Raw genomic sequence first — 24409 nt, 5'->3', positions numbered from 1 at the left:
TTCCCATCTGTAAAATGAGGAGGTTGGACTTCCTAACCTCTAATAACTCTTCCAGCTCCAAATCTGTGATCCTATGATTTTGTGCCTTGGATAATCCTCATTTGGGGGAAGTTTTTCCCCCTTCTACCAAGTCTGAATCTGTCTTTCTGAAATGTCTATCTATTGGTAGCATTTATATAGTGTTACAAGATCTGCAAAGTACTTTACAAATATTTTCTCAAATTATCCTTACAATAATTTTGGGAGGGAGGTACTATTATTGTACCCATTTTATAGAAACTGAGGTAGAGAAGTATTAAATGATTTGCCTACACAGCAATTATCTGAGCTGGATTTAAACTCAGGACTTTCTGACTCCAAGGCCAACATCCTAGCTGACATCTAGTTCCTTAGTTGAATCCCTCTTCCACATGGGTAAGCCTTGTATAGATATTTATCAAGTCTCCCACCAAAGTAATCTTTTCTCCAGGGTAACTATCATCAATCAGTCCTCATATAGCATGATCTTGAGCCAATATGCCATCCCTTTCTCTACATTCTGCTTTGTAATAACAGTATTTCCATAGGTCCTCTCAATTCCAATGCTTCATCATAGCACGCTGATAAGTGGGCTTGCAAAGGCTACACTCCAAACTTCAGAAGGCACTGGCAAGCTGGAAAAAGGAGGTATATGAACCCAGTGGGATACTGTATGGATACCAATCTGTCCCACCCATACCTCCATCTAGAAAATTTTTTTAAAAACTTAATGCCATATAATGAGGAGTTGGAAGGGACCTTGAAGGACATCTGTTCCAATCCATACATAAGCATGAATCCCTTCATGAATTAGTTCCCAATTAGTTCCACAATCTCTCTCCCACTCACCATCTCCTTCATCTTCTCACTGCCACCACCCCTACTTCAGGACATCATTACACATCTCCTAGAATACTGTAAAAGGCTTTCTGCCTGGTCTTCCCGCCTCCAGCTTCACCCAATGTCTATCCATCCTACACACCACCATCAGAATCATCTTCCTATTGAATAGCTCTGAGTATGTTACTCCTTATTCCATAAACTTCAGTAGCTTCCCATTTTCTATAGAAGTACCAACTTATTAGGTAAGCATTTAGAGCTCTACACAGTCTGGCTACAGCCTACCTTTTTTAGCCCTATTTGTTATTTCTCCCTTTCATGTGCTTGAAACTGTTTCTATAATTCACCTTGTCCTTTCCATCCTCTGAATATATGGGCATGCCGTTCCCCAGACTTACAATATCTACTCTGTTTCTGTTGAAATCCCACTCTTCTTTGATCTGCCCAACTATGTTCAGACAGATTCATTCTTTTTGCCTGTCTTTTCCTATCCAGCACTTAGCAGAGTACTTGACACATAAAAACTGCTTAATCGGTGTTTGTTGACACAAAAACTGCTTAATCGGTGTTTGTTGACTTCCTCACCAAATGGCTAGCTACCAGGTGATGGACATTTTTGGTCAAAGCAACTCATGAAGAGTTATGAAGTGCAATTAGTCATGGATAAAATCAAAGATCCTTGAAGTACAATTCTCTCTTATTAGATTAAGCTCTTTGGAGGCAGGAGCTGAATCTCAGCTAGCTTTATATCTTAGTGCATGACAATTCAACAAATATTTATTAAGTAGTCAAAGATATGTAAAATACTATCAATATTTTGTTAAATAGCAAGGTGGCTTAGTAATTAAAGTCTATGATGAGTCAGGAATATCTGAGTTTAAATCCATTCTTAGACATTTACTAACTGTGGGGTCCTAGACAAGCCCCTTAAACAGATTTATGACATTATATATTAAACATTAACATATGCTCAAATGAGATATTTGTAAAATTCTTAGTACCTAACACATAGAAAGTATGATATAAATTCTGGGAAGAAGAAAGAGAAGGAGAATGAGAAAGAGGAGAAGGGACAGGAGGGGGAGGAGAAAGGAACAAAAAAAGCTATCATACAAAATAATTCATGGTAAGGACTTAAGAAAGGTACAGTAATTTAGTAAGTGTCTATTGAATTAATGAATGAATAAATGATTTAAAATGGAAACTTATGTCTGGAAGATACATATAGGAAGTGTGATTTAGGAAATTGAGAACAGATAAATCATCAAGATGTCTGTCTGATATTTTTAACAGGACTAAAAGAGGAGTGTTTATCAACTTAATTAGTGGCAGAAAGGGATGTAATGCACACTTTCTGTTCCCTTGGATTTGGGGTGATAATGGGACTAGGATGGTGTGCTTATAGGTTTATTAAGAACCTACTATGTGGGGCAGCTAAGTGGTGCAGTGGATAGAGCACCAGCCCTGAAGTCAGGAGGATCTGAGTTCAAATTTGCCCTCTGACACTTAATATTTCCTAGCTGTGTGACCCTGGGCAAGTCACTTAACCCCAATTGCCTCCAAAAAAAAAAAAAAACCTACTATGTGCTAGACACTAGGAATACAAAGATGAACCTATATTCAGGTATCAGTGGCTGAGAGGAACCTCATTTTTCCACTACCTGATTTAGGTTGCTATTCACTCTCCATGGAATCAAACTATGGCCCATTAGGGTTGTGGAAGCCCCCCATTTTGCAAGCCCCCACTTTTCTGGTAAAGGGAATGAAATTTTCATTATGGTACAAACATGAGAGTATTTAGATGAATAAAATAGTCATGGAAAGAACACTGGGCTTAAACACTGAGTTCAAATCTCAGCTCTGAAATTTACTGCCTCTATGATGTTAAACAAGAGATTTTCTCTCTCTGAGACAGAGTTTCCTTATCTGTAAAGTGGGGAATAATAATACTTATTCTATCTAACTCCACAGGGTTCTTGTGAAAGAAGTGCTTTGTAAACATTAAAGTGCTGTTTGCATGTAAGCTATTTTGTTATTAGCCCAATATTTTGCAAACTGGGCTCCTCTCTTCCCATCTCTCCATACAATAGAAGATCCCACCATGCTTTTGCTTTTGCGTTGCAATTGTTTTCCTGAGATCCAGAGGAAGGGAATCTGATGGGAATATTTTATTTTTGTTAGCGGAAACTAAGATATTGCAAAGAGCAGCCCAGGCGGATGCAGGGAATTTTCATTGGCCAACTAGATGAAGAGAAGACTGGGAGAATGTAGAAACTCAGGTACCTCGGCTGAAATACAACCAATAATAAAGCCAGTAATTAATGCAAGCCAGGAATTAAAGGAGAGCTCAAAGGACACTTGATTAGGGGCAAGCAGGTCTCTGAACTTCAGCGTTAAAATGCCAGCCTATGCACAGCACCACTCTGGATGGCACAGAGTCATTAATCCTCAGTCTCCCCTAGCTGTATGGGGAACCTTCCTGCTTCCTCCCTTTGTCCTTCCCTCCTCCTAGGGTGGGCGATGAGTAATGTCTGTAGAATTTTTTTCCTGGGCTCCGCTGGCATGAAGATGTGATATAAATACAAAGTGTTATTATAATATCACCGCGAGATATTTAAATAGGGCTGGGGCCCCGAGGGCTGCATTCCCACCTCCCCCACATTCCCAACGTCAGGAGAAGCAATGCTCGGGGAGCTAACTGATGTGCTTTCCTCGATCTTTTGCTACCCGGGGAACTCATGCATTAGGGTGGCCTCCTTTACAGAAAACCCTCTAAAAATACCTATCAAAATATATTTAGCACTAGATATTGTCCTCCTACCAACAGTCTTTAAACTGATACAGAGTGTATGTGCCACTGAGGAGAAGCTAAGTGATGCACTGTGACAGCTCCCAGCTCTTCTGGCAGCTTCTCTGGCCAATTTTTTCTCCTTTCTTTCTTTCACCTCTTTTCTTCTCTTTTCCTCCTTTCCTCTTTCTAGTTTATTTTCTCTTCCCTTCCTACTTCTCCCTTCCGCCCTTTTCTTTTTCTCTTCTTCCAGTTTTTCCTTTCTCTTCTTTCCCTTTCCCTCATCACCTTTTTTCTTCCTTCCCTTGTCTTCTCTCTTTCTTTCCTTTTTCCCTCCTCTCCTTCTCTTCCTCCTTCCCCTGTTCCCTTTCTTCTTTTTCCTTCTTACTATTCTCTTTTGTCTCTCCTCTCTTTTTCCTGTTTTTTCTCCTCCCTCTGCTTTTCTCTTTTCCTCTCCTCCCTTTTCCTCTCCTTTTTTTCTCTTCTCTTATCTATTCTCTTGTGTGTCCTCCCTCTCCCCCTCCCCCTCCCCTTCTTTCTCCCTCTCTCTTTTCTCTCTCTCTCCTCTCTCTCTTCTCTCTTTCTCTCCCTTCCTTTATTCTTTCTGTCTCTCCTTTTCCTTCTCTCTTTCCCTCTTCCTCCCGCCCTCCCTTTTTCTCTCCTTCTTCCTCTCCTTTTCCCTCTCCTCTCTTTCTCTCTCCTTCCTTCCTCTTTCCCTCCCTCCTCCTCCCTCTCCTTCTCTCATTCTTGTTCTTGCTCTCTCCTTTTTTCTTTTTCTCACATTTTTACCAAATTGAAACTTGGAACATGAGGACACCACTTTTCTATTCTATCCTTCTCCACCCACACAATTCTGTCCCCAAAATTATACTGAGGATACATTAGCCTGCATTCTCTCACAAAAGAAAATGGTAGGAATAAGGAAGATGATTGCTTAAGGTACCAGCCTTGAGAGGGAAATGGGAAATTCTTCGAAGACTTCTGAGCTCATATATACTCATTTACTATGTCTTCACTTAATTATCCATTAAGACATAGTACAAATATTTCAACTATAAGAATGATGTGCAGTAATTTTGTACCAATAGGAACCCAGAAATTATCATCAAATGTATTAGAAATCATCTATTGAAATGTACTATAAAAGGAGAATAGGGTTCCCTTTTCCTTCCTTCTATTAATGTCACTGGTTGCCTGGTAAATCAATATACAACAAACCAGACTGTGATAGTTTTTAATTTGATGACTATTATACTATCATCAAGTTGATTGACATAGATTGAAAATTTAGCCAGCCAGTAAAAGGGCATGCAAAAACCCTCATTCACAATAAGAAACAATTCCAGGCACCAGTTTAATAATGTAAAATAGCTTCTAGAAACACCAGTACAATAGCAGGTATTACCAAATCTTCAAAATGTAGTTTAATGCCTCCCTTGATAAAGTAAAAGCAACTGAGAGACAAGATTCCCAGCTGGGTCTCATACTTTCCTTATGGTACAATGCTCACAAATGCCCCATTGTACTTATAGCCCCATCTTCCAGGCTAAAACTAGTACTCCCATTATGTATCTGTGTATGTTTTAAGTGGATTTGATGGAACAGACTACTCCTTATCCAAATTTCCATTTGTTCTGGGAATAGAGAGCAGGAAGAGAAACCCTGGAAAGATATAGAAACCTCTCCCGACCCCAGTTTCAGAAATTCTGCAGAGTAAATGCCAATCGTGGTACATCTGTCTCCCTAGCTTCACTATGCCACTTTCTGGACTGGTATGGGTAACATGGGCAAGCTAATTGAGACCTGGGAGAAAAGGAAGCCTTAAATCTGCCAATGGATTGGTTTGAACTGAGGTCACAACTCTTCAAAGGCAATTGACTTCCCTTGCAAGGTTCCTATAATACACTGCTCTAGGTGGACAGCAGCCTCCTTTGGCCTTTTCTATTAGTAATCTTATATCAGTAATCAAGGTTGAGCTATGAGGTTTTTCTTCATAAATTCCGGAGAGGGGTAGAATAAGTGAATAGAAGGGAATAGATCTCTGTAGCTAGCTCCCTTTTCTTACCAAATATTGAGGATAATATTCTTGAGTTTTAATTGTTCTGTATATTTGTCCTCACTTAATGGTTACATTTTTACTAGTGTGGGAAATTATTTTGCACATATATATTGCAATCCTTTCATGCTTTTTAAAGAGATTTTTATCTCTGCCTTTCCATAAATAGATATTCCACTTAATCCTCTGTTGGCCTTTCTTTAAGATAGAAATAGGGACTGAACCTGACTTCATTGGCACAGGAAATTGCTGATCAGGCAACTTTCTCCACCACTGTTAGTTGTCACTTTTCTGAAACTTAAAGAGACAATAGTTTTAGAGGGTTGGCTAGAGCCCTGAGAAAGTAACTAATTTGATCAGTGACATACAAGTATTTTTTTTAAATTTTGAGTCTAGCTCTTTATATTTGTTGCACCATAATACTTCTGGCCTTCATTTGAGTCTTTAAATATCTCAGAGGTACTAAAGTACTATTTGGCCTATCCATTAATCTCACTACGTGACTGGATCACCCTTTTTTCCAGTCAATCTAAGTTTTCAATAATGTATTTTATGTCACATCTTTCAGGCAAGGGATTATTAACAATCTGTTGCAACTTACACCCACCACACATCTTTTCACTGACCTCTGGTTTGCTTACACTTTCCATTTTTCAGATACTGTGGTATTCCATGATTCATAGCCTTACAGCATCACTGGGAAAGTATTGGTGTTAAAAAAAAAAAGATGGACTTTGGTGGCATTAAGAAGTTTGGGATTAATGAAAGTACTGCAGAATTTTCTAAATGTGAATCAACCTAATCTTCTCTCAAATCACTCTGTGACTAGTTGACTGTCCATCTACGGGACCAATCCAAGTATCAATCCTAGGGGACTAATTCAAAGACTGTCACAGTCATAGAATTATGGGGCAGCTATGGATCAATTTCCATGCTTAGAGTCGGGAAGACCCATCTTCCTGAGCTCAGATTTGGTCTTATATGCTTATTTCATGATCATGGACAAGTCATTCAACCCCATTTGCTTCAATTTCCTCATCTGTAAAATGAACTGAAAAAGGAAATGGCAAACCCCTCCAATATAGGCCAAAAAAAATTCCCAAATGGGATCACACAAATGAAAACAATTGAATAACAAGGAAACAACCATCTTTAATCCCCTTTGTTCTTTCAGTGTGGGAAGTTAGACCAATCTTTTTTCACATTTCACAAAGGAGGTTTAGTTGCCTTTCAAAGTTGCCATTCAAAGATATGATACAATTATCACATCGATTACATAATAAGAATATGTGAACAACTTCCTTCTCATTGGGCTCTGTGGGGGCATTTTCTATGATACTGGTAAACATATGAAGTGAGCATTTGTCTTTCTTTTTTTGTAACATAACTTGATGTCATTACTCAGTCTATCTTTAAACAAAGTTGTCTGTGTCTTTTTGTACAATTTTGTGAATGGGAGATATGTTGTATAAAAGGGCTTTCCAAATCCAAAGGATGGATTTTGCTCTATCAAGTCAAATGCTTTTTAAAAAAATCAATAAACAGACTTAGCAGGATCTTAAATTCTCTGTTATTTCTCTATTATTTATATGACTGATTGTAAACATGTTGCTTTCTAGGAAAAATCACCTCTGAAGGTATGACTGTTACTTCTCATATCTTTATCAAGGATACTCACAATATATGCATAGATCATGCTCATAAAGCTTTTATAAGCATGAAAAAGCAAACTTAGGTGACACAGTTGGGTAAAGCACTGGACCTGGAGTCAGAAAGATATGCATTCAAATCCAACCTTAGACACTTAGTAGCTGTGTGAGATAGGGCAAGTCACATAACCTCTGTCTGCCTCAGATTCCTCATCTATAAAATGGGGATACTAAAAACATCTACCTCATAGGACTATTGTAAGAATCAAATGAGATAATATTTGTAACATGTTTTGCAAGCCTTAAAGTAATATATAAATACCATTATTTTTACTTGTTAATAATGTATTTTTTCTTTCCATTCTTTTCAATTTTTCCCTTGAGATATCTTGAAAATTGCTTTCTCAGTGCTTTTTAAATGGTGTAACCATTTTAACCATATAAGTTGTTTCTGTATATGTTTAGTCCTATCCAATTACTCTTCCTTATTTCATCTTGTCATTGCTATTTTCTCACATAGTCTATCAGGTACCATAATGGTGGTCCAACATTGTAGTGAATGAAAACATTTCACTACAAAATACCTGTAGATCTGTTCCCATTTACTTTGGTTTGTTGCATTCCTTTATCCTAGCTCAATATCACAGCAAGTTCTGATAACTTGTTTTCTATTTGATTGCTTTATAAATGTGTGTGTGTGTGTTTTGCTGATGGTCTTCTGTAAATCCCCTGTTAATACTTTACATTACATTAAAGGTGCAATATAAACACCACAGTAAAACAAATTTAAGGAACCAAACCAGTGTCTTTATTTTTACACATTTTCCATTTTTCAGTCCACAGCTTACTTAAACAAGTCATCTTGGTCTTGCTTAATTAGAAGTAATGTCATCTTCTCACAGTCATCTTTTCTTCTAATTTGATATTTACTTTACCCTTTGTTCCAACCAGCTGATATCCTAACTACACCCAGGTGGCTAATTCTGAAAGAAGTGCTACTTCTAGAACTAGTCATTTCCTATCTTCTACAAGGTAGTCAATCTCATTTTAATGACAGTGTTCAATGTCTGCCATACCAAGAGCTTCCACCTTTTTTCTGAAAGTATATCTGTTGTACAGCTATGTGAGGTTCTTAAATAGTCTACAAGTCTTTGGATTCTTTTATTTCTAGATCATGGACCATGTCCTCCAACATCGTATTTGTCATCCTCCTCTGTACCTGCTCTGACATTGAGGTCACAGAGCATCAAGGTGTACTTGGATTAGTGTCTCTAGACCTTCAATGTATTGGTTCCAATTAGCTTCATGAAGATTTGTGTTCATCAAACCCACTGAAAGGCAAGATACCAAGTATGTCACCAAGTAATGTTTCTTGTTACCTTTCGGCATATAAGAAAACCAATTCCACAAACTCCTTTACTTGTTTCAATGAGAGAACCTCTCTGTTCATTCATTTCAGTGAAACTTTTCTGTGATTTCAGGTTTCATCTACAGTGATTACATCAATATAAATACAGTTCAAGTCCTACAATAGTTATTTCATTGAGCATTTGGACAAAGATTACATTCAGCATGAAAGTTAAATGAATGTTTGTAAATGGTCTAAACTTTGTGTGATCATTGTGTCCTTTGCCTCTTGTTTGACACTCTGCCATCATCACCATAGAAGCAAAAAAAGAAGGACATAAGATAGAGCCATTTTTAAAAATATTCGACCATTTCATGGATCCCCATGGTGCTTAAAAATTTATTACCTCTCAACCAAATTTCTAGTTAAACACTCCTTTATACTCAGCTAGCAGGGCAACTAGATGGCACAAAGGATAAAGTACTTGAACTGGAATTAGGAAAACATCAAATTTGACCTCAGATACTAACTGTGTGACCCTGGACAAGTCACTTAACCCTGCTTGCCTCAGTTTCCTCAGCTATAAAATGAGCTGGAGAAGGAAATGACAAACCACTCCATTACTTTTGCCAAGAAAAGCCCAAATGAGGTCATCAACTGACTGAACAACTGAAATGACTGAACAATAATATACCTAGCTAGTTGATTCTTAACCAGCAGACATTGTTGTTATTGTAGCAGATATTGCTAGGTCCTTACTCAAAGTCCATCTTGAAATAATAGATAAGGGCTTAAACTTCTCTGGCATAGGCCAGAATTTCTTCCACATAACAATGATATTTTAAAGGATGACCTTTGTGGAGGATAATCATTAGTTTTGCTGAATCTATTAAAACAATTTACAAAAACAAATCTAAATATTATAATAAGGCAAACAAATTCTCTTTGTCACTTACCTATAGGCAGAAAAGGTTAATAAAAAGGAATGGGGAGTTTCTAGGTGACTGTTTCTTACACTGAGCTGGCTGGCTGTCACTCTGGGTACCTCTTCCTTCCTTTCCCCTTTCTGTCACACAATGAGCAATGAGTTGTATCACCTCAGTCCCTTGGGCAGTGATCGTGTTCCAGCACCTGTCCTGCCTTCTATTTGCAGTAGGAAAATGTCAAGTGATACCTGGAGACCAGGTGGGATCTAACAGCTGTCAACAAGGACAGTCACAATATGTATCAGGGGAAAGCAGAAGGGCAGAACAGCAATAATTCTCTAAGGAGCAGAAGTATCAGGTATTTTCATGGGACAGGGACCTTCAGAACTCACCCCCAAGATTCCTAGAGTCATGGAATTTTCTTCTTGTGGTTAATAGAGAAGAGATGAGTAATATGAAGGAGAAAGAGCTAATACAATATTATATCAAATAATGCTTTAAGTTAACAAATTGCTTTCACATTTATTTAATATATCATATATATGTAAATATATACGTATATGTGCTTTTTAGATGGAGAAATTTAGAAAGCTCAAAAAGGTAATTTAAGTTATTCAAAATCATACTGGTATTATGTGAGAGTACTGGTATTAAACTTAAGGCCAGTTTTTCCAACTCCAAATTTTTCATTCTTTATACCACACTATGCTTCGGGCAAAAGTCAGATCAGTTGCTTGAGAGTTTGGAGCAGGATTAAAGGTAGAATAGCCCTCTCCTGATGACCTCTACTGTGAACTTACAAAGAGCAGGCTCATCTCAACAGCCTCTATGAAATTAAGATTTACAGGTCAAGTGAAAAGAAAAAAATATTCATCAATGTTCACAGTACCTTCCCTGACTAATATGCACTTGCAACTAAGCTTGGATATAATATACATACATACATACAGAAGCTTGGATACAAAAGGCCTCCCTGCATTGCAATTGCCCCCCAAAAATCTAAAATCATAGAATTATAAGGGGCCTTGGAGATTGTCTAATCTAACTTCTCACTTAATGAGAAATCCTTTCTAGATAGATCCTGAGAGAACATAAAAGAGGATTAAAAATATAAAGCAACTAATTTCTATTATATAATAAATACCACACACTATGTTCAGAGATGTCCATCTTTTCTTTGCTTCTTTATAGTTTTTCTTTTGTTTCCTGATGTGCACTTTATTACTTTTTTCCTTCTTTCCTCCATTCTCCCAAGAAGGCTAAAATTAAGTGTGGAGATATAAATATATATGTATGTGGATATATCTATATGTATATGCACATATTCATATGCACACATATATACTTACATACAGATATACACACATATATAGATATCTATAATAACATATACACATGTATATATATACATGTTCATTCATACACATATATAAGGGCATACTATGCTTAATTCTAGTTTGTCCTTTGTCTAGTTAGTCCTTTGTTTCTCTTAAGATGGATAGTATTTTCCTTCATAAATTCAAGTCTTTCCATATTTTTCTCAATCTACCAGTTCATCATTTCTTGTCACAGCAATATTACAGCTTTATACTGTCTAGTTATTTAAAATAGGAACTCATTGATTTTAGATAGACCTCTAAAAAAACACAGATTTATTCCTTTTTGTATATGATTATGGATTTATAGTGGAAAGCAAAAGTCACTGAGTCTAACTTTTTTTAAGACTACATCTCCCTATCTTTTCTTGGTTTTCAAGTATGGTGGCGTCTCATAGCCTAAACCCAAATCTCTTTGGCAAGGAAATTCAAACCTGCTCTGTTTTTCCAGCCTGTGCCAGTTCACCCTTCCTTAAGTCTCCTGGTGACATTCTGTTCCCAGGGATTCATTATATTGCTGTCAAACTTATTGCAGCTATGTGATTGACTATAACATTACTGTAGCTAAGATTTCCTATATTCAAGCAATTTATGAGTTTCAGCCTTCCAACTACAGGCACTGCCCACCATCCTGTCCCCTCATTTTGCAGATAAGGAATTGAAGGCCTAAAGATCTCTCTCACACAAACTACTGTATATTTAATTTATTTGTATTTATTTTCTTTTAATGGCTTTATATTTATATAATTGTTTTATATTTTATATATAAATATATATTATGTCTATTAATCACCATGTATATATTTATATTTCATTTAATCACTATCTATATATACTTATATATGCACCTCTCTCCCCCAGTGGAATGGAAACTTCTTGAGAATAGAGATGGTTTGATACTTTGTACTTGAATACCAAAACCTGGATCAATGACTGGTACATTGTAGGTACTTAATAAATGCTTATTGATTCCGTTAAACAAATTTCCTAAGTTCACACAGCTTCTACAGTGCAGCATCAGAATTTTAAACCGAGATCACTGACTCCAAGTCTGACATTCTTTTCATTGTTCCATAGTAGCTCTTATGTTGAGAGTGATTCTGTCTTCCCTGTGGCTTCTATATGATAGCAAGGTGGTAGCTATATGATAGCAGTAGATAGCATGTAGGGCTTCTGAGTTCAAATCCAGCTTCAGATACTTAACTAGCTGTGTGATTTTAGGTAAGTCACTTAATTCTTTTTGCCTTGGTTTCCTCATCTACAAAATGAACTGAGGAAGAAAATGTCACACTACTCCATTATTTCTACCAAGAAAACCCCAGATGGGTTCATGAAGAGTCAGATATCACTGAAAAGTGAATGAACAAAAAGTCTTCTCTTCTTAGGGTTAACTATATCTATGCCTTTCAATTGACCTTCATGTGATAAAGTGACATTATCACAGCTAACATTCACATATCATTCACAAGTATGCAAAGCACCTTTCAAAGAACTCATTGTATACTTATGCACCAACTCTGGGAGGTAAGTGCCATTGTTATCCTTATTTTGTAGACAAGAAAACTGAAGCAGAGATTATTGATTTGCCTAGGATCACACACTACCAAGTGCTTGAGGCTGGATTTGAATTCAGGTCTTCTTGATTTCAAATCTAATGCTCTGTTCTAAATTTACTAGTATAGTACTTTTAAAAAACTATCTTTAACTGATTTCAAACCTTTTCAAACAAAAGACTTCCACATATGATTTTCATATAGATTTGTGATCTCATCAGTCTTTATTAACACTATATATATATATATATATATATATAATTTTAAGTAGATATCTTTATGAAACAGGCTCTATATCAATTTTTTTTAATTTAACAAAAAATTCAAATGTAATAAGTAGGTTCATTTAAAAAACTATAATAAGAATTGCTCCACACTGGGTTGAATACTTTGGAAGTTTGTTGCATGAACATAATTGTATAAAGTTAATTAAACCACATTATTGAATACCAGTTTCTATTCTTACATTTCCATATCATAAAACTTTTCACTTTTTATTTTTTCAAATTAATTCTATATATTCTGTTAACAAAAATGAATTTCAAATCAATAAACTAAAATAATCATAGTGCATGATAATTTTACCAAGTCCACTACTTTCCTGGACTTTACTTATCTCCAGCTTCCAAATTATTTTCCTTAGGGACAATATTATTCTATTTCCAGCAACCCTATGTTTGTCTACTGAACAAAATTATTTATTGATTTATTTAATCATTCCTATTCCAGCTCTTTTATATTACCATCACCTCATTCTTTGCTGCAGATGGCTGGTTTTATATCTTTACCTTTGGACTCTTCTATTCTTTCCTTCCTTTCCAAACATCAGTCACTTGCAAAAAGTCCATAAAGATGAAAAGAATGTCCAAGGTGTCCACTCTCATCTTCTTCATTCAATTATGCAACAATGCTCTATATTGATATAGACTCAGCTTCCAAGAAAGATCAATGTCTTTGTTGGAAAGGAAATAAGTTCTACAACGCAGTCACTACTACCACATTCAAAAGAGGGTGGCTATTATCTCCCAAACACCCTACATTCCACTTTATATCCCTGGATACATTCGACTTCATTTCTCCCAAGTAACTCTAAGAATGTAGCAAGCCACCTCTGAAAAGGTAGGGGATGCTAGGGGAAATCACTATCTGCCTTATAAAGAGTCTGCTGAACCTTATGGAGAACAGACAGATCCATACCAAATGACATCTTTACTTTTTTCCAAGAACTCAAAACAACAACAACATGCACACTTCTCCGTGCTCCCCTTGAAAACCTGTTGCCTACCAGATGAGTTTCAGAAGTAGCAAAGACTTCAGCAGCCATCTACTCCAATGTTCAACTGGAAAGAATTCCAACATCTAACAAACAATTCAATCATTAAAGATCTTCCATGAGAGTAGAAAGGGAGACTCACCATCTCCTGAAAGAACCTATTTGGGGAATAGTACTAATTATTGGATAATTTTTAAAGGTAGATTGTTTTCCTTCCATCAAATTAGATTGGCCAATTTGCAATTTCCATCCAATATTCATAGTTTTGCATTCTGGGAACAAATAGATCAAATCTAATTAGAATAAATGATCACCCTTTCAGGGACAATAGTGAATCATTTTCCCACCATCCACATTTGAGCTTCAAATCTGGATGGTCTTTCTTTCTCTCTTTTCCCTACAATCTTCCTAATCTTTTCATGTCACCATTGGTCCATATAAAGGAAATGAAAAAAGGAAGAAAAAAACTTACCCACTGAGAACCACAATGAAGTCCATGACATTCCAGCCATTACGGAGATATGAGCCCTTGTGGAAGATAAACCCGAGGGCCACAATTTTAATCCCAGCTTCAAAGCAAAAAATCCCAATAAAATATGGTTCGGTTTTTTCCTGCAGAGTAAATAGCAAATATAACAGTGACAGAAAGGGATTCAGACAATAGTACAGACAAGATAAAACATTATTTGCTTTTTCCTTTGCCCCCCATAATATTGTTGGTATTTCCAAGAAGACCACAGAAATGACCATTGATGACATCCACATAGAAAACTTTAAGTCATTTGTGCATATATGTTGGAAGGTAGAATGGGGAGGAAAGGGGAGAGATGAGTCTTCTATCCTTTAGATTCCTTGTGACTCCAAAAAGGACATCCAGGAATCAGTTTAAGCAACCCCCCATTTTCACAAAATGTTAAATACATATACCTATGTGAGTAAAATACCATTAAGTCCAACATGGCCATTTTTAAATGAGCTATATAGGATTTCTAAGAATCTATTTGTGGTTAAATTTTACCCCAATTTTAGGATTTGCCTTTCCACCCTTCATACTTAAGTCAGCTTGTTCAGGAAATGGGATTAAAAAGACTGTCTGCCCATAGATTTCATTATGAAATATTAAGATTTATACTAATAAAATGCTGTTGGGTTGGGTTTTTTCATTTTCTTAGATTTCCTATGTCAACCTGTTTTCTTCAAAGAGATCAATATAGTTGGAAACAGAGAGATCTACCACTCTGTTCAGGATCTAAATATTTAGAAGAATACAGATTTATGTATTTCTTGGGTTAAATTTAGTATTTAGTATTTAGTATATAGCATAAAATTAATATATTCATATTTTAATAAGGTATATAATCTTACTTTTCCCAATTTCACCCAACTTCTTTCCTTTTTGACCTCCCCTTTCTTTTCATTTCTGCATCAGAAATCCCTCAAAGAAAGAAAGCTAGAAAATCTTCCCAATGTCCTCATCATTTCCCTGTGTCTGGCTACCTTCAGACTATGTAAAGCATATTGTTGGCTTTAAATATTAGATACTAAATCACTTCAGCAGTCTTCTGGGATTGAGAATAAAAAGATCCATATTTCTCTTCATTTGTGACTCCCAATGGAGTTGTCAGAGACTTTAATGGAAAAATAAAGACTGTAGAAGGTAAGGAAGGTTAGAAATGAATGAAAAGATGAGGGAAAGAGCAAGCCTGGGAAGGAATTGAGAAGGGGGAAAAATGGTAAAAGCCAGAAAATCACTTACCAATCTTCTGGACATCGGAGTCTTATCATCTTCTGGAAGATGTTGTTCCAATGCCAAGACAATGCAATTGGCAATGATAGTAGCCAGAATCATGTATTCAAATGGCGTGGAGAGAAGAAAGTTAAGGACCAAAGCCATAATGGGAAGGAAAGCAACTTCTAAGTCAATCTTGCAGATTAATGCACAGACTTCATCAGCCCCCTCCCCAATATACATATGTATGTATAATATCCACATAGAATATTCCCAAAATTTTAGTTCACTTTTAAGCTATTAAAGTTCAAAACTATACTAAGACTTTTGGGATACCCTATATGTATGTATACACATATGCATGTGTATGTATATTGTCTCAAAAGTATAGGTGCATATATGTGTGTGTATTGCATGAATATATGTGTATATATGATATTCCAAAAGTATATTGTATACATGGGTTTATGTGTGTATAAAATGTATGTATGTATGTATGTATATGTGTGTGTGTATAAACAGGATGTTCCAAAAGTATAGGTACATACATAGATATACATATACAGATATATAAAATATATATGTATTTATACATATAGGGTGTCCCAAAAGCTTTAGTTCTGTTTTTAATAGCTTAAAACTTCACTAAGTACAGTTTATATGTGTATATACAATATATAAATATGTATCAATGTGTATATATGCACATATATACACATATATGTGTGTGCATGTAGATTTATACAGAGAGATTTAAAGATGATAGGGGCCTCAGATATCATTTAGTTCTTTTACAAATGAGAAAACTAAAGCCCAGAGAATTTAAGTGACTTTCTCATTATCACATGGCATGTAACTAGCAGAGTCCAAATTTGAACCCAAGTCCTCTGCTATTCAACTTTGGGACTCTTGCCACTGCACCATTCTTTCTCAGATGTTCTTGGAAAAGAAACACATTACCTACACAATGCTCAGCCCACAGCAGGTCTCTATAGATGCTGACTGAATTGAGGTACTAAAAATGGGAGAGGAAATAAGGAAAGAAGAAATTTCAGAAGAAATTCAGGAAAAAAAGAAGAAAAAAGAAGGAATTCAGCTTCTGGACCTCTTGACTTCAGCAATCTTCAATCACTGAACAATGCAGATGATTTAACAGTTGGGGCTTTTAGAACAAGTCTCTGCCTTTGTCCCCTCTGAATATCACACTGAAAATCCCCTCCTTTTGTCAGACTCCTTTCCCTTATATAAGAAAGAAAAAGATTCAGAATACTTAGATACAAGGTGCAATGCAAACCACTTGGTCTCTATTCCATCATAGCATCCACATTTTAGATAAATAAAAAGAAATAAGGTAAGTGAACTTTCTCCTCTTTCAAATCCCAACCGTTACCCCCACTTATATGACAGGTGGTATAGAGCTGCCTCCAGAATTCCAGGAGCAGATCATTCAGCTGATGCCAGTATCTTCATAAATTAACAAAATATAAATGAATGGATAATGAAGTTAAGCTTTATTGTATTTCACTTTTCCCCCTTAGAGATGAAGACAGGTGAGGGGGCTCCCTGCGTCTTTTCTGAAAAACAAGGTTATGACTCAGGTGCCAACAATCTGATTCTTACAGAATATTTTTGTTAAGAGCTCAGGGGAAGGCAGTGGGGGGCATATTAAACAGAGAAAAAGAGGAAAGCATATGCTCCCTGAGCCAAGTCATTTTATATATTTGATTTTCTATTGGAACCATTGTTGTGACAAACAGAAGTTAGTACTTGCCATTGGTCTTACAGAGTTTGACTCTGAAATCCAGAAAAGAGGCACCAGCTGCCAATTAGATAGTAGAGAAGGAGGAAAGGACTGGCCTTTGATCTCCCCCTAAATACCAGGAGTTTCTCTATTTGGGTGTCCACCTCAAGAGCCTTCAATTGTCCCCAGTATTTTAAATCTAGGTGAAATCAACCAAAAATGCACAGCAAGGGGAATTTTAAAAGGGAGCAGCAGTCATAAAAATACTGCTTGGGGGGAGAGAGGGAATCTAATCCTATTGCCAAGTTATGATAAGCATTCATACATATGTGATTATCTTTGACTAAGAATTTAAATCTAAATAGTTGTTGCTGCTGCTGCTACTCTGTAGTGTTCTATTCTTTTCTAAAATATGACCATTCTCTGAGAGCAGATTTCTTGGGGGGCTTCTGAAGGCAGCCTTAGTTTCAGTTCAGATCAATAATCACTCCAAATGCAGTCATCTATTAAAATCCTCTCCTTTATTGTCTCTTCCAAAATAGCCTGGTTAGTTTTCTTAGAGGCCTATCTCACTCCTTGATTCCAAGAGCTCTTGCAGCTTGTCCTTTGCCTCTGCTAGCTTCAGCCTCCAGCTCTCTCTGAATCTCCAGTTCTATTTGACTAAATCCTGCTTTCTCAATCTCGCCAACTGACTCCTACACTGACTCCTTGCTGAGGCTCCAAGAGCTTCTTTATATATGATCTCTTAAAGGTGTGAATCCAAAGGTTGACTCCTCCTCCAAGAGAGTGGGATTGTGGGTTCCTGACTTGTGAATCTAGAACTTGTGAGCTCTAATGTGTGAGCTAATGTGTGAACTCTCAAAGGTGTAAACCTATGTACATAAGCATTGTTTCTATCAATTCCAGCGAGTTAATACCTTGTTTCAAGTTCCGGCCCATAACAGCTACTGTTGCTATTGCAGCTGCTTCTGTTACTGTTATTGTCATTGTTTTAAATCAACAGCTAGCAACTATTTTCTTCTGTCCCACTGGTACTGTACTGTCCTTTCCTTGGTACTAGTGGACTCCCAAAGCCCAAGATCCAAATGGTTAATTCACTCACTGCAACACTTGTGCTAAATCATTGAATCAGAGGATTTCAATATTTCCCCAAAGACATCCAATCCATTTCCCTTCTTTCTGCTCTACACTGTGCTTACATCCTCCCATATAGATGGGAACCTGACTCTGACCTCTAGGGATCATTCATCCTACATCATTCCCAATCACTTTTCCCTCTTCTGAATGGGCATACTGTCATGGATAGAAATAAAAGCTAGTAACACAGGCAGTGAACACCATCCCTAGTACTTCTGATCCCTCCCATATGCCTGGTATCCCATGGCTCATTCCCTCCAATCTAGCTCTCCTAGAGACCAGTGACTAGAGGTAGTCTACATCATCTTGGTTTCAATTCAAGACCCTGATCTAATACTAAATAAATAAATTTTCCAGTGATGTACCAGTTCATCCATGTTGGGCCTGGATTACTCCTGGAGACATCTGAGATTCAAACATAATATCAGTGTTGATTATAAGATTCCCCTACAAAATTGAAGCCAGGCAGCTGAATAAGCTGAGTTGACCTACGTCTGGAGCAGACACCAAGGACTGAAAAAAAATTTTTTTGGTTATGTGAGATCTTCATATCCTAAAGCAGGTAAGTATTAATATAGCAGAGTGCATTGCAGATGGTTCTTAATAAATGTCTGTTTAATTGAATTGAATTAACAATAGACTTGGACTCAGAAGCTCAATTTTGCCACTCAGTACTTGTGTGACCTAGAACAAGCCATTTTATTGCTTTGAGCCATAGTTTCCTCATCTGTGAAATAAGGGGAATGAATAATCTCTAATATCTCCTCAGAAACTAATTCTGTTATGGAGCAAGGGTGATCATTAGATCATCATCTATCATTTGTTATATGAGGGAACACTAAGAGTATAAAGAGGAGAAAGAGGGTTGGAAGCCAATATTCAAAAGAAAGGGGTAGAAAGGAGGGTGACTGTAGCAATTGGCTTATATATCAATCCTAGGCCTAGAACTTTCAGCTGCAGGCAGTTTGGAGGGCATTAGAAATATGGACTGAACTACTTGGACTAAATGTATTCATTTTCCCTTTTCTTCTCTTCCTCTACCCCTTTCTTCTTTCCTCTTTTTTCCCTTTATGTTCAGCCTTTTCCTATTGTTTATCCTTAGAACCTGGCCAAAAGACCAGGACAAATGAGTGATAAAGGTGTCAAACAAACCTGTGAGCCTCGGGAGGTTCATGCTTTGTCACAAGGGCTAGGATAGCAGTTTCTAGTTTGTCAATTAAGCCAAAACCCTCCCTGGCTCTTACTGGCTACATTAGGACTATCATTCTGTTTGGGTGGAATTGGGCTTTCTTTTCCCCCTTGCAAATCTGCAAGCAATTATACACAGGCTCAAAAGTAAATGCCTCCCTGGTGCTGATGCTGCAGGCAAGGCAGATTCCCTAGGCAGTAGATTCATTTGCTTAAATGGTAATTGCAAGACTGCCTGGCAGCATTGTTGGATACAAAGCCCTCGCCAACTCCTGGCTCTGGTTACATCTTGCCATAGTGCCCTGATTGCTCCACCAGCATCTTGCTCCTGCTCCCCTATTTTCCCAGCCAGACAATTATGGTAGATTGCTCCCTGCTCAGGTCTATAAACTTGATTAGCCCAGAATGTTAAAAATCCAGGTGAAAGTCCCAAAAACAGAATTAGAGGGAGACTGGTTCAAAAATGGAGAGTGGGACGGCTAGGTAACCTGAACTAGATCAATGGAGGCACAGAAAACTAAATCTGGAACCCCAGCTGCTGAAGAGTCAGACTTTTTATAACTGGGTCAGATGCCTAGGGGCAGAAAGAGCCAATTTTCTGGTCTGTGTCCTGCTACTATCCACAGACCCATAGGTTTTAGGTGTAATTTCAGTAGAACTAAGAAGTCTTAGGGGGCCCTAAAATATCCTTCCCTCTCATATTTCTTTCAATTGATCCCTTTGACTTAAGATTTTGATCCTTGCATAAAATGCACATTTCTCCAGGAGAAAGACCACAGTGAACTGTATTTGTTATCATCCCTATTCTTGATTAAAAATTCAAAGTACAGATTTTGAAAGGAACGAAAAAGGGCATGTAAGCAGAATGTATGGGAAGAAAAAAGAAGCAAAATAAAGGTGGCTGCCGGGACTAGAGCAAGAGCAGAAGGAGGAAAATCACAATTTTGCATTCAGTAAGGCACAACTCCCTCCCTTCCACCTTTCCTTCCTGAGAATCCCTTCTTCAATCAGTCAATCAAAAGTATTTACTAATAACCTAATATATGCCAATTACTGTGGTAGAGACTGAGGGCACAAATACAAAAAAAAATTCTGTCCTCCTACAGTTTGTATTTTATCAAGGGTGGTGAAGAGCAAAATGGGGTTACAACCTCTATAATACAATTCCAAGGGCATCTCAGCATTGATCCTGGATGGTGCTGGAGCTCCTGGTTAGCTTCTAGCAGAGCAGGGCTTTAATCAATCAGGGCCTCCTTCCCTATTTTTCCATCAGCAGTCCTTCAAATCCAGATCTCCTCACCTTATAGGTGCCCAGAGGAAACATTTATTGGACAAGGAAGCAACACCAGGGAAACCCAGTCTGTGGTCCATCTTCTCCTTTAATAATGAACATCATGTATCTTGTGTGCCCAAATGAGACCATGGACCAGTTACAATTAAAATGACAATCCTGGAACTGATGGAAGCCCATAGAGAAGATACATCTTTCCTTTCTATTCCTTTTATCATTGCTAGGTGCCTAATTATATAAACTTTCCTGGCAGTCACCCCAAGTGCCCCATTACTCCTCTCTCCTTCTGAGACTGATAATGAGGACCTGTGTCATTCAGACTCTCTCCTTCCCGTCTAGCAGATTCAAGAGAATCATTAGGGAAATGATAAAAATAGGATCACTTATTGATTTATCTCTTACCCAATGCTCTTTCCCTTGAATGGTTGACTTGTTTCCTTGGAAACACAGCTAATTTGAGCCCATACACCTGCCATTGTTCATTCCCTATTCAGAGAATAAATCCCACAGAAAGGGAGAAGGTCCATCTACTATACAGCTGGTTGTCATCAAGCTCCCCAGTGGCTCCCCTGGACTTCCCCAGGGCCTAAGCCTGACTAGTAAAGATCTCTCCCATCACAGCCTCTCAGGGAAGAGGGTCTCATTATGGAAATCCAGAGGGACTAAGCCAGATCTTAAAGCCACTACAACAGGCCCCAGATGAAAAAGAAATCAATCTTCAGAGCTGCAATGGAACCATGGGACTACTTCTCTGCTCTCCATTCTCTTCCCAGAGTCAAATCACATCACAACACCAAAGAGACTGAAGTTCCCTAGAGAAATTAGGGGCTCCAGTATAGTCAGAGACAGACATCAGAAACACTCAGCTCTTTTTCCACTATTAGACTCCAGGATTTTGTGGGCAAGCAGTCAATCATCAGTCACCTGTGTCCTGGCTACAACTCCAAAAAGGACTTCAGAGTTAAACTAGGGACTTCCCAGTCCCACTTTTGTAAATTCTGCCATTGATTGGAACAATCTCCCATTGTTCATCTGGAATGAGCTCTACTACCCTTCCTTATTCTTATCACTTCCTCTCAAACTTCCCCTCAAGCTTTCTGTTTTCCAGGACCATCTTGAAGCACCTTAAAGTGTTATATCTCCTTTATGGATTTCCATCCTTTCTACACACTCACCCAGACTGCTTCTGGGACATAGATTATAAAATCATAGTGGGTTAAGGAACTGTGGATCCTCTATAATTCCAATCCAATCCTCCACACTGTCCTAAGAAGATTTTTTTTTCCCTTTTACATTTTTATATTATTTATTTTATTCCAAACTTAGGAAATAAAATATTTCCATAAGAGAAGAATAAAAAAGATGATTGCATATGAAACTACAAATCTGTAAATCAATGTACAACTTTCTATTCCTTTAAAATAACTTTATATATATATATGAAGCAATATTATTTTAACAATGACACTGAGCAAATAAATTGTTTTGACTATTATAAATATCCAAATTATAAAGGACATAGGAAGAAAAATACTATCTACATTCAGAGAAAGGACTAATAAATAGAAGTTTGTACAGAATAATTTTATATCTATATACCTATTTGTGTTTAAAAGTAGCCATTTGGGATCAGAGGAAAGAAAAATAAATTTAGATGATAACTTTATTATATATTTTAAAACAATAGGAAGTTCTATATGATAGATTTGCAATTTCACATACAATCATATTTTAGTATAGTTTTATTATAATATGTATTATACTGAAAATCTTTTTTTTTGTTCCATAAATTAAAAATAAAATAAATAAATATGGGAAGAAAAGTTGCTGTTAATGTATACAACATTCTCTTGGTTCTGTTCATTTCACTTTTCATTATTTTGTGCCAATCTGCCCATGTTTTTTCTAAAATCATTAAGTTCATCATTTCTTATAACACCATAATATTCCATCACAATCATACACCACAACTTGTTCAGCCATTTCCCAATTGATAGGCACTCCTCCAATTTCCAGTTCTTTGCCACCACAAAGAGAGATACCATAAATATTTTAGAATATATGGATTCTTTTCCTTTTTCCTTAATCATCTTGGGAAACAAACCTAGTTTTGGTGTTCCTGGGTCTAACATTAGAGGCAGTTTAATGATTATTTAGGACATAATTCCAAATTGTTCTCTGAAATGGTTGGATAAGTTCACAGTCTCACCAACAGTGAATTAGTGTCCCAATTTTTCACACATCCACTGTAAATATATAGAGATATAGATATTTAGATGGATGGATGGATGTATAAAGAACCTCTGAATCAGAGACAATCCAGCAGAAAAAGTCTGTGGAACCAGGATAGGAGCGCAACACACAATTCCAGTTCTAGCCATCAAAGTCCCAATCTCAGCCTTGCCCTACACCCACACCCAGACCCAGACCTAGACCTAGACCAAGATCTAGCCCAGGCCCAAGCACCAGCAAGGCAGGACCTCTGAATCTGCAGCAATGCTGTAGGCTTCTGGACCTCTCTGCCAGGAGACACAGGGAGGACTCAGTAGGTTAGCAGAGAGGATCTGTGGCAAAGGGGTGGAAGTGCAGTCCCAACGCAGGTCCTGCCAGCATAGCTCCAATCCTAGTCCTGGCATCAGCAAAATAGAATTCTGTTGTTTTAGCATACTAGATCTTATAGTTACAGTGGGGTGGGGACACACCTAATAGCTCCAGGGCAAAAAAGAAGGCTTGTGGTCAGATTCCTAGAAGGATTTCTGAAAACAGCTGCACAAAAACCCTGAAGTTTGGGACAGGGAATTCTCTACTCTAGAAATAGAGCTCTATTTTAACAAAGAGTTAAAAGTCAAGTAAAAGACTAGTGCAATGAATAGACAATAGAAAAAATTTCTGCCTATTGAAAGTTACTATGGTAAAAAGGAAGATCAAAACACACACTCAAAAGACAACAAAGTCAAAGCCCCTACATCCAAAGGCTCCAAGAAAAAGAAAAATTGTGTTCAGGCCATGGAAGGATGCTGAAAATCAAGTAAGAGAGATAGAGGGAAAATTAGAAAAAGAATTGAGAATGGTGCAAAAGAAAACACAAAGCTAATGAGGAGAACAATACCTTAAAAAGCAAAATTGGCCAATTGGGAAAAAAGGTAAAAAAGCTCACTAAAAAAATAATTTCTTAAAAATTAGAATTGAGCAAATGGAAACTTTTTATGAGAAATCAATATACAATAAAGCAAAACCCCCCAAAATGAAATATTTCATTGAAAAACAACTGACTTGGAAAATAGATTCAGGAGAGCTAATTTTAAAATGATTGGTTTATCTGAAAGTCACAATAAAAAAAGAAGCCTAGACATTTTTTTTTTTTTTTTTTTTTTTTTGCTAAGGCAACTGGGGTAAAGTGACTTGCCCAGGGTTACACAGCTAAGAAGTGTCAAGTATCTGAAACCAGATTTGAACTCAGATCCTCCTGACTTCAAGGCTGGTGCTCTATCTACTG

The 24409-nt window shown here is 37.1% G+C and overlaps 1 protein-coding gene across 8 annotated transcripts in view; it reads right to left on the bottom strand.

Annotated features, from left to right (window-relative positions):
* Positions 1-24409, bottom strand: part of CACNA1E (calcium voltage-gated channel subunit alpha1 E) — a 597321-nt gene that overhangs the window by 334193 nt on the left and 238719 nt on the right. For all 8 annotated transcript variants that reach the window (XM_031936988.1, XM_003767485.4, XM_031936990.1 and 5 more), the window contains exons 4-5: positions 15584-15689; positions 14300-14439 (exon numbers count right to left, since the gene is read on the bottom strand). In XM_031936988.1, coding sequence (XP_031792848.1) covers positions 14300-14439; positions 15584-15689 — 246 coding nt within the window. The remainder of the gene's footprint in view (positions 1-14299; positions 14440-15583; positions 15690-24409) is intronic.

Source organism: Sarcophilus harrisii, chromosome 4 (assembly GCF_902635505.1).
Source record: "Sarcophilus harrisii chromosome 4, mSarHar1.11, whole genome shotgun sequence".
Taxonomy (NCBI): Eukaryota; Metazoa; Chordata; class Mammalia; order Dasyuromorphia; family Dasyuridae; genus Sarcophilus; species Sarcophilus harrisii.
The sequence above is the reverse complement of the archived record's forward strand: the minus strand, read 5'-3'. Positions and strand labels throughout refer to the sequence as shown.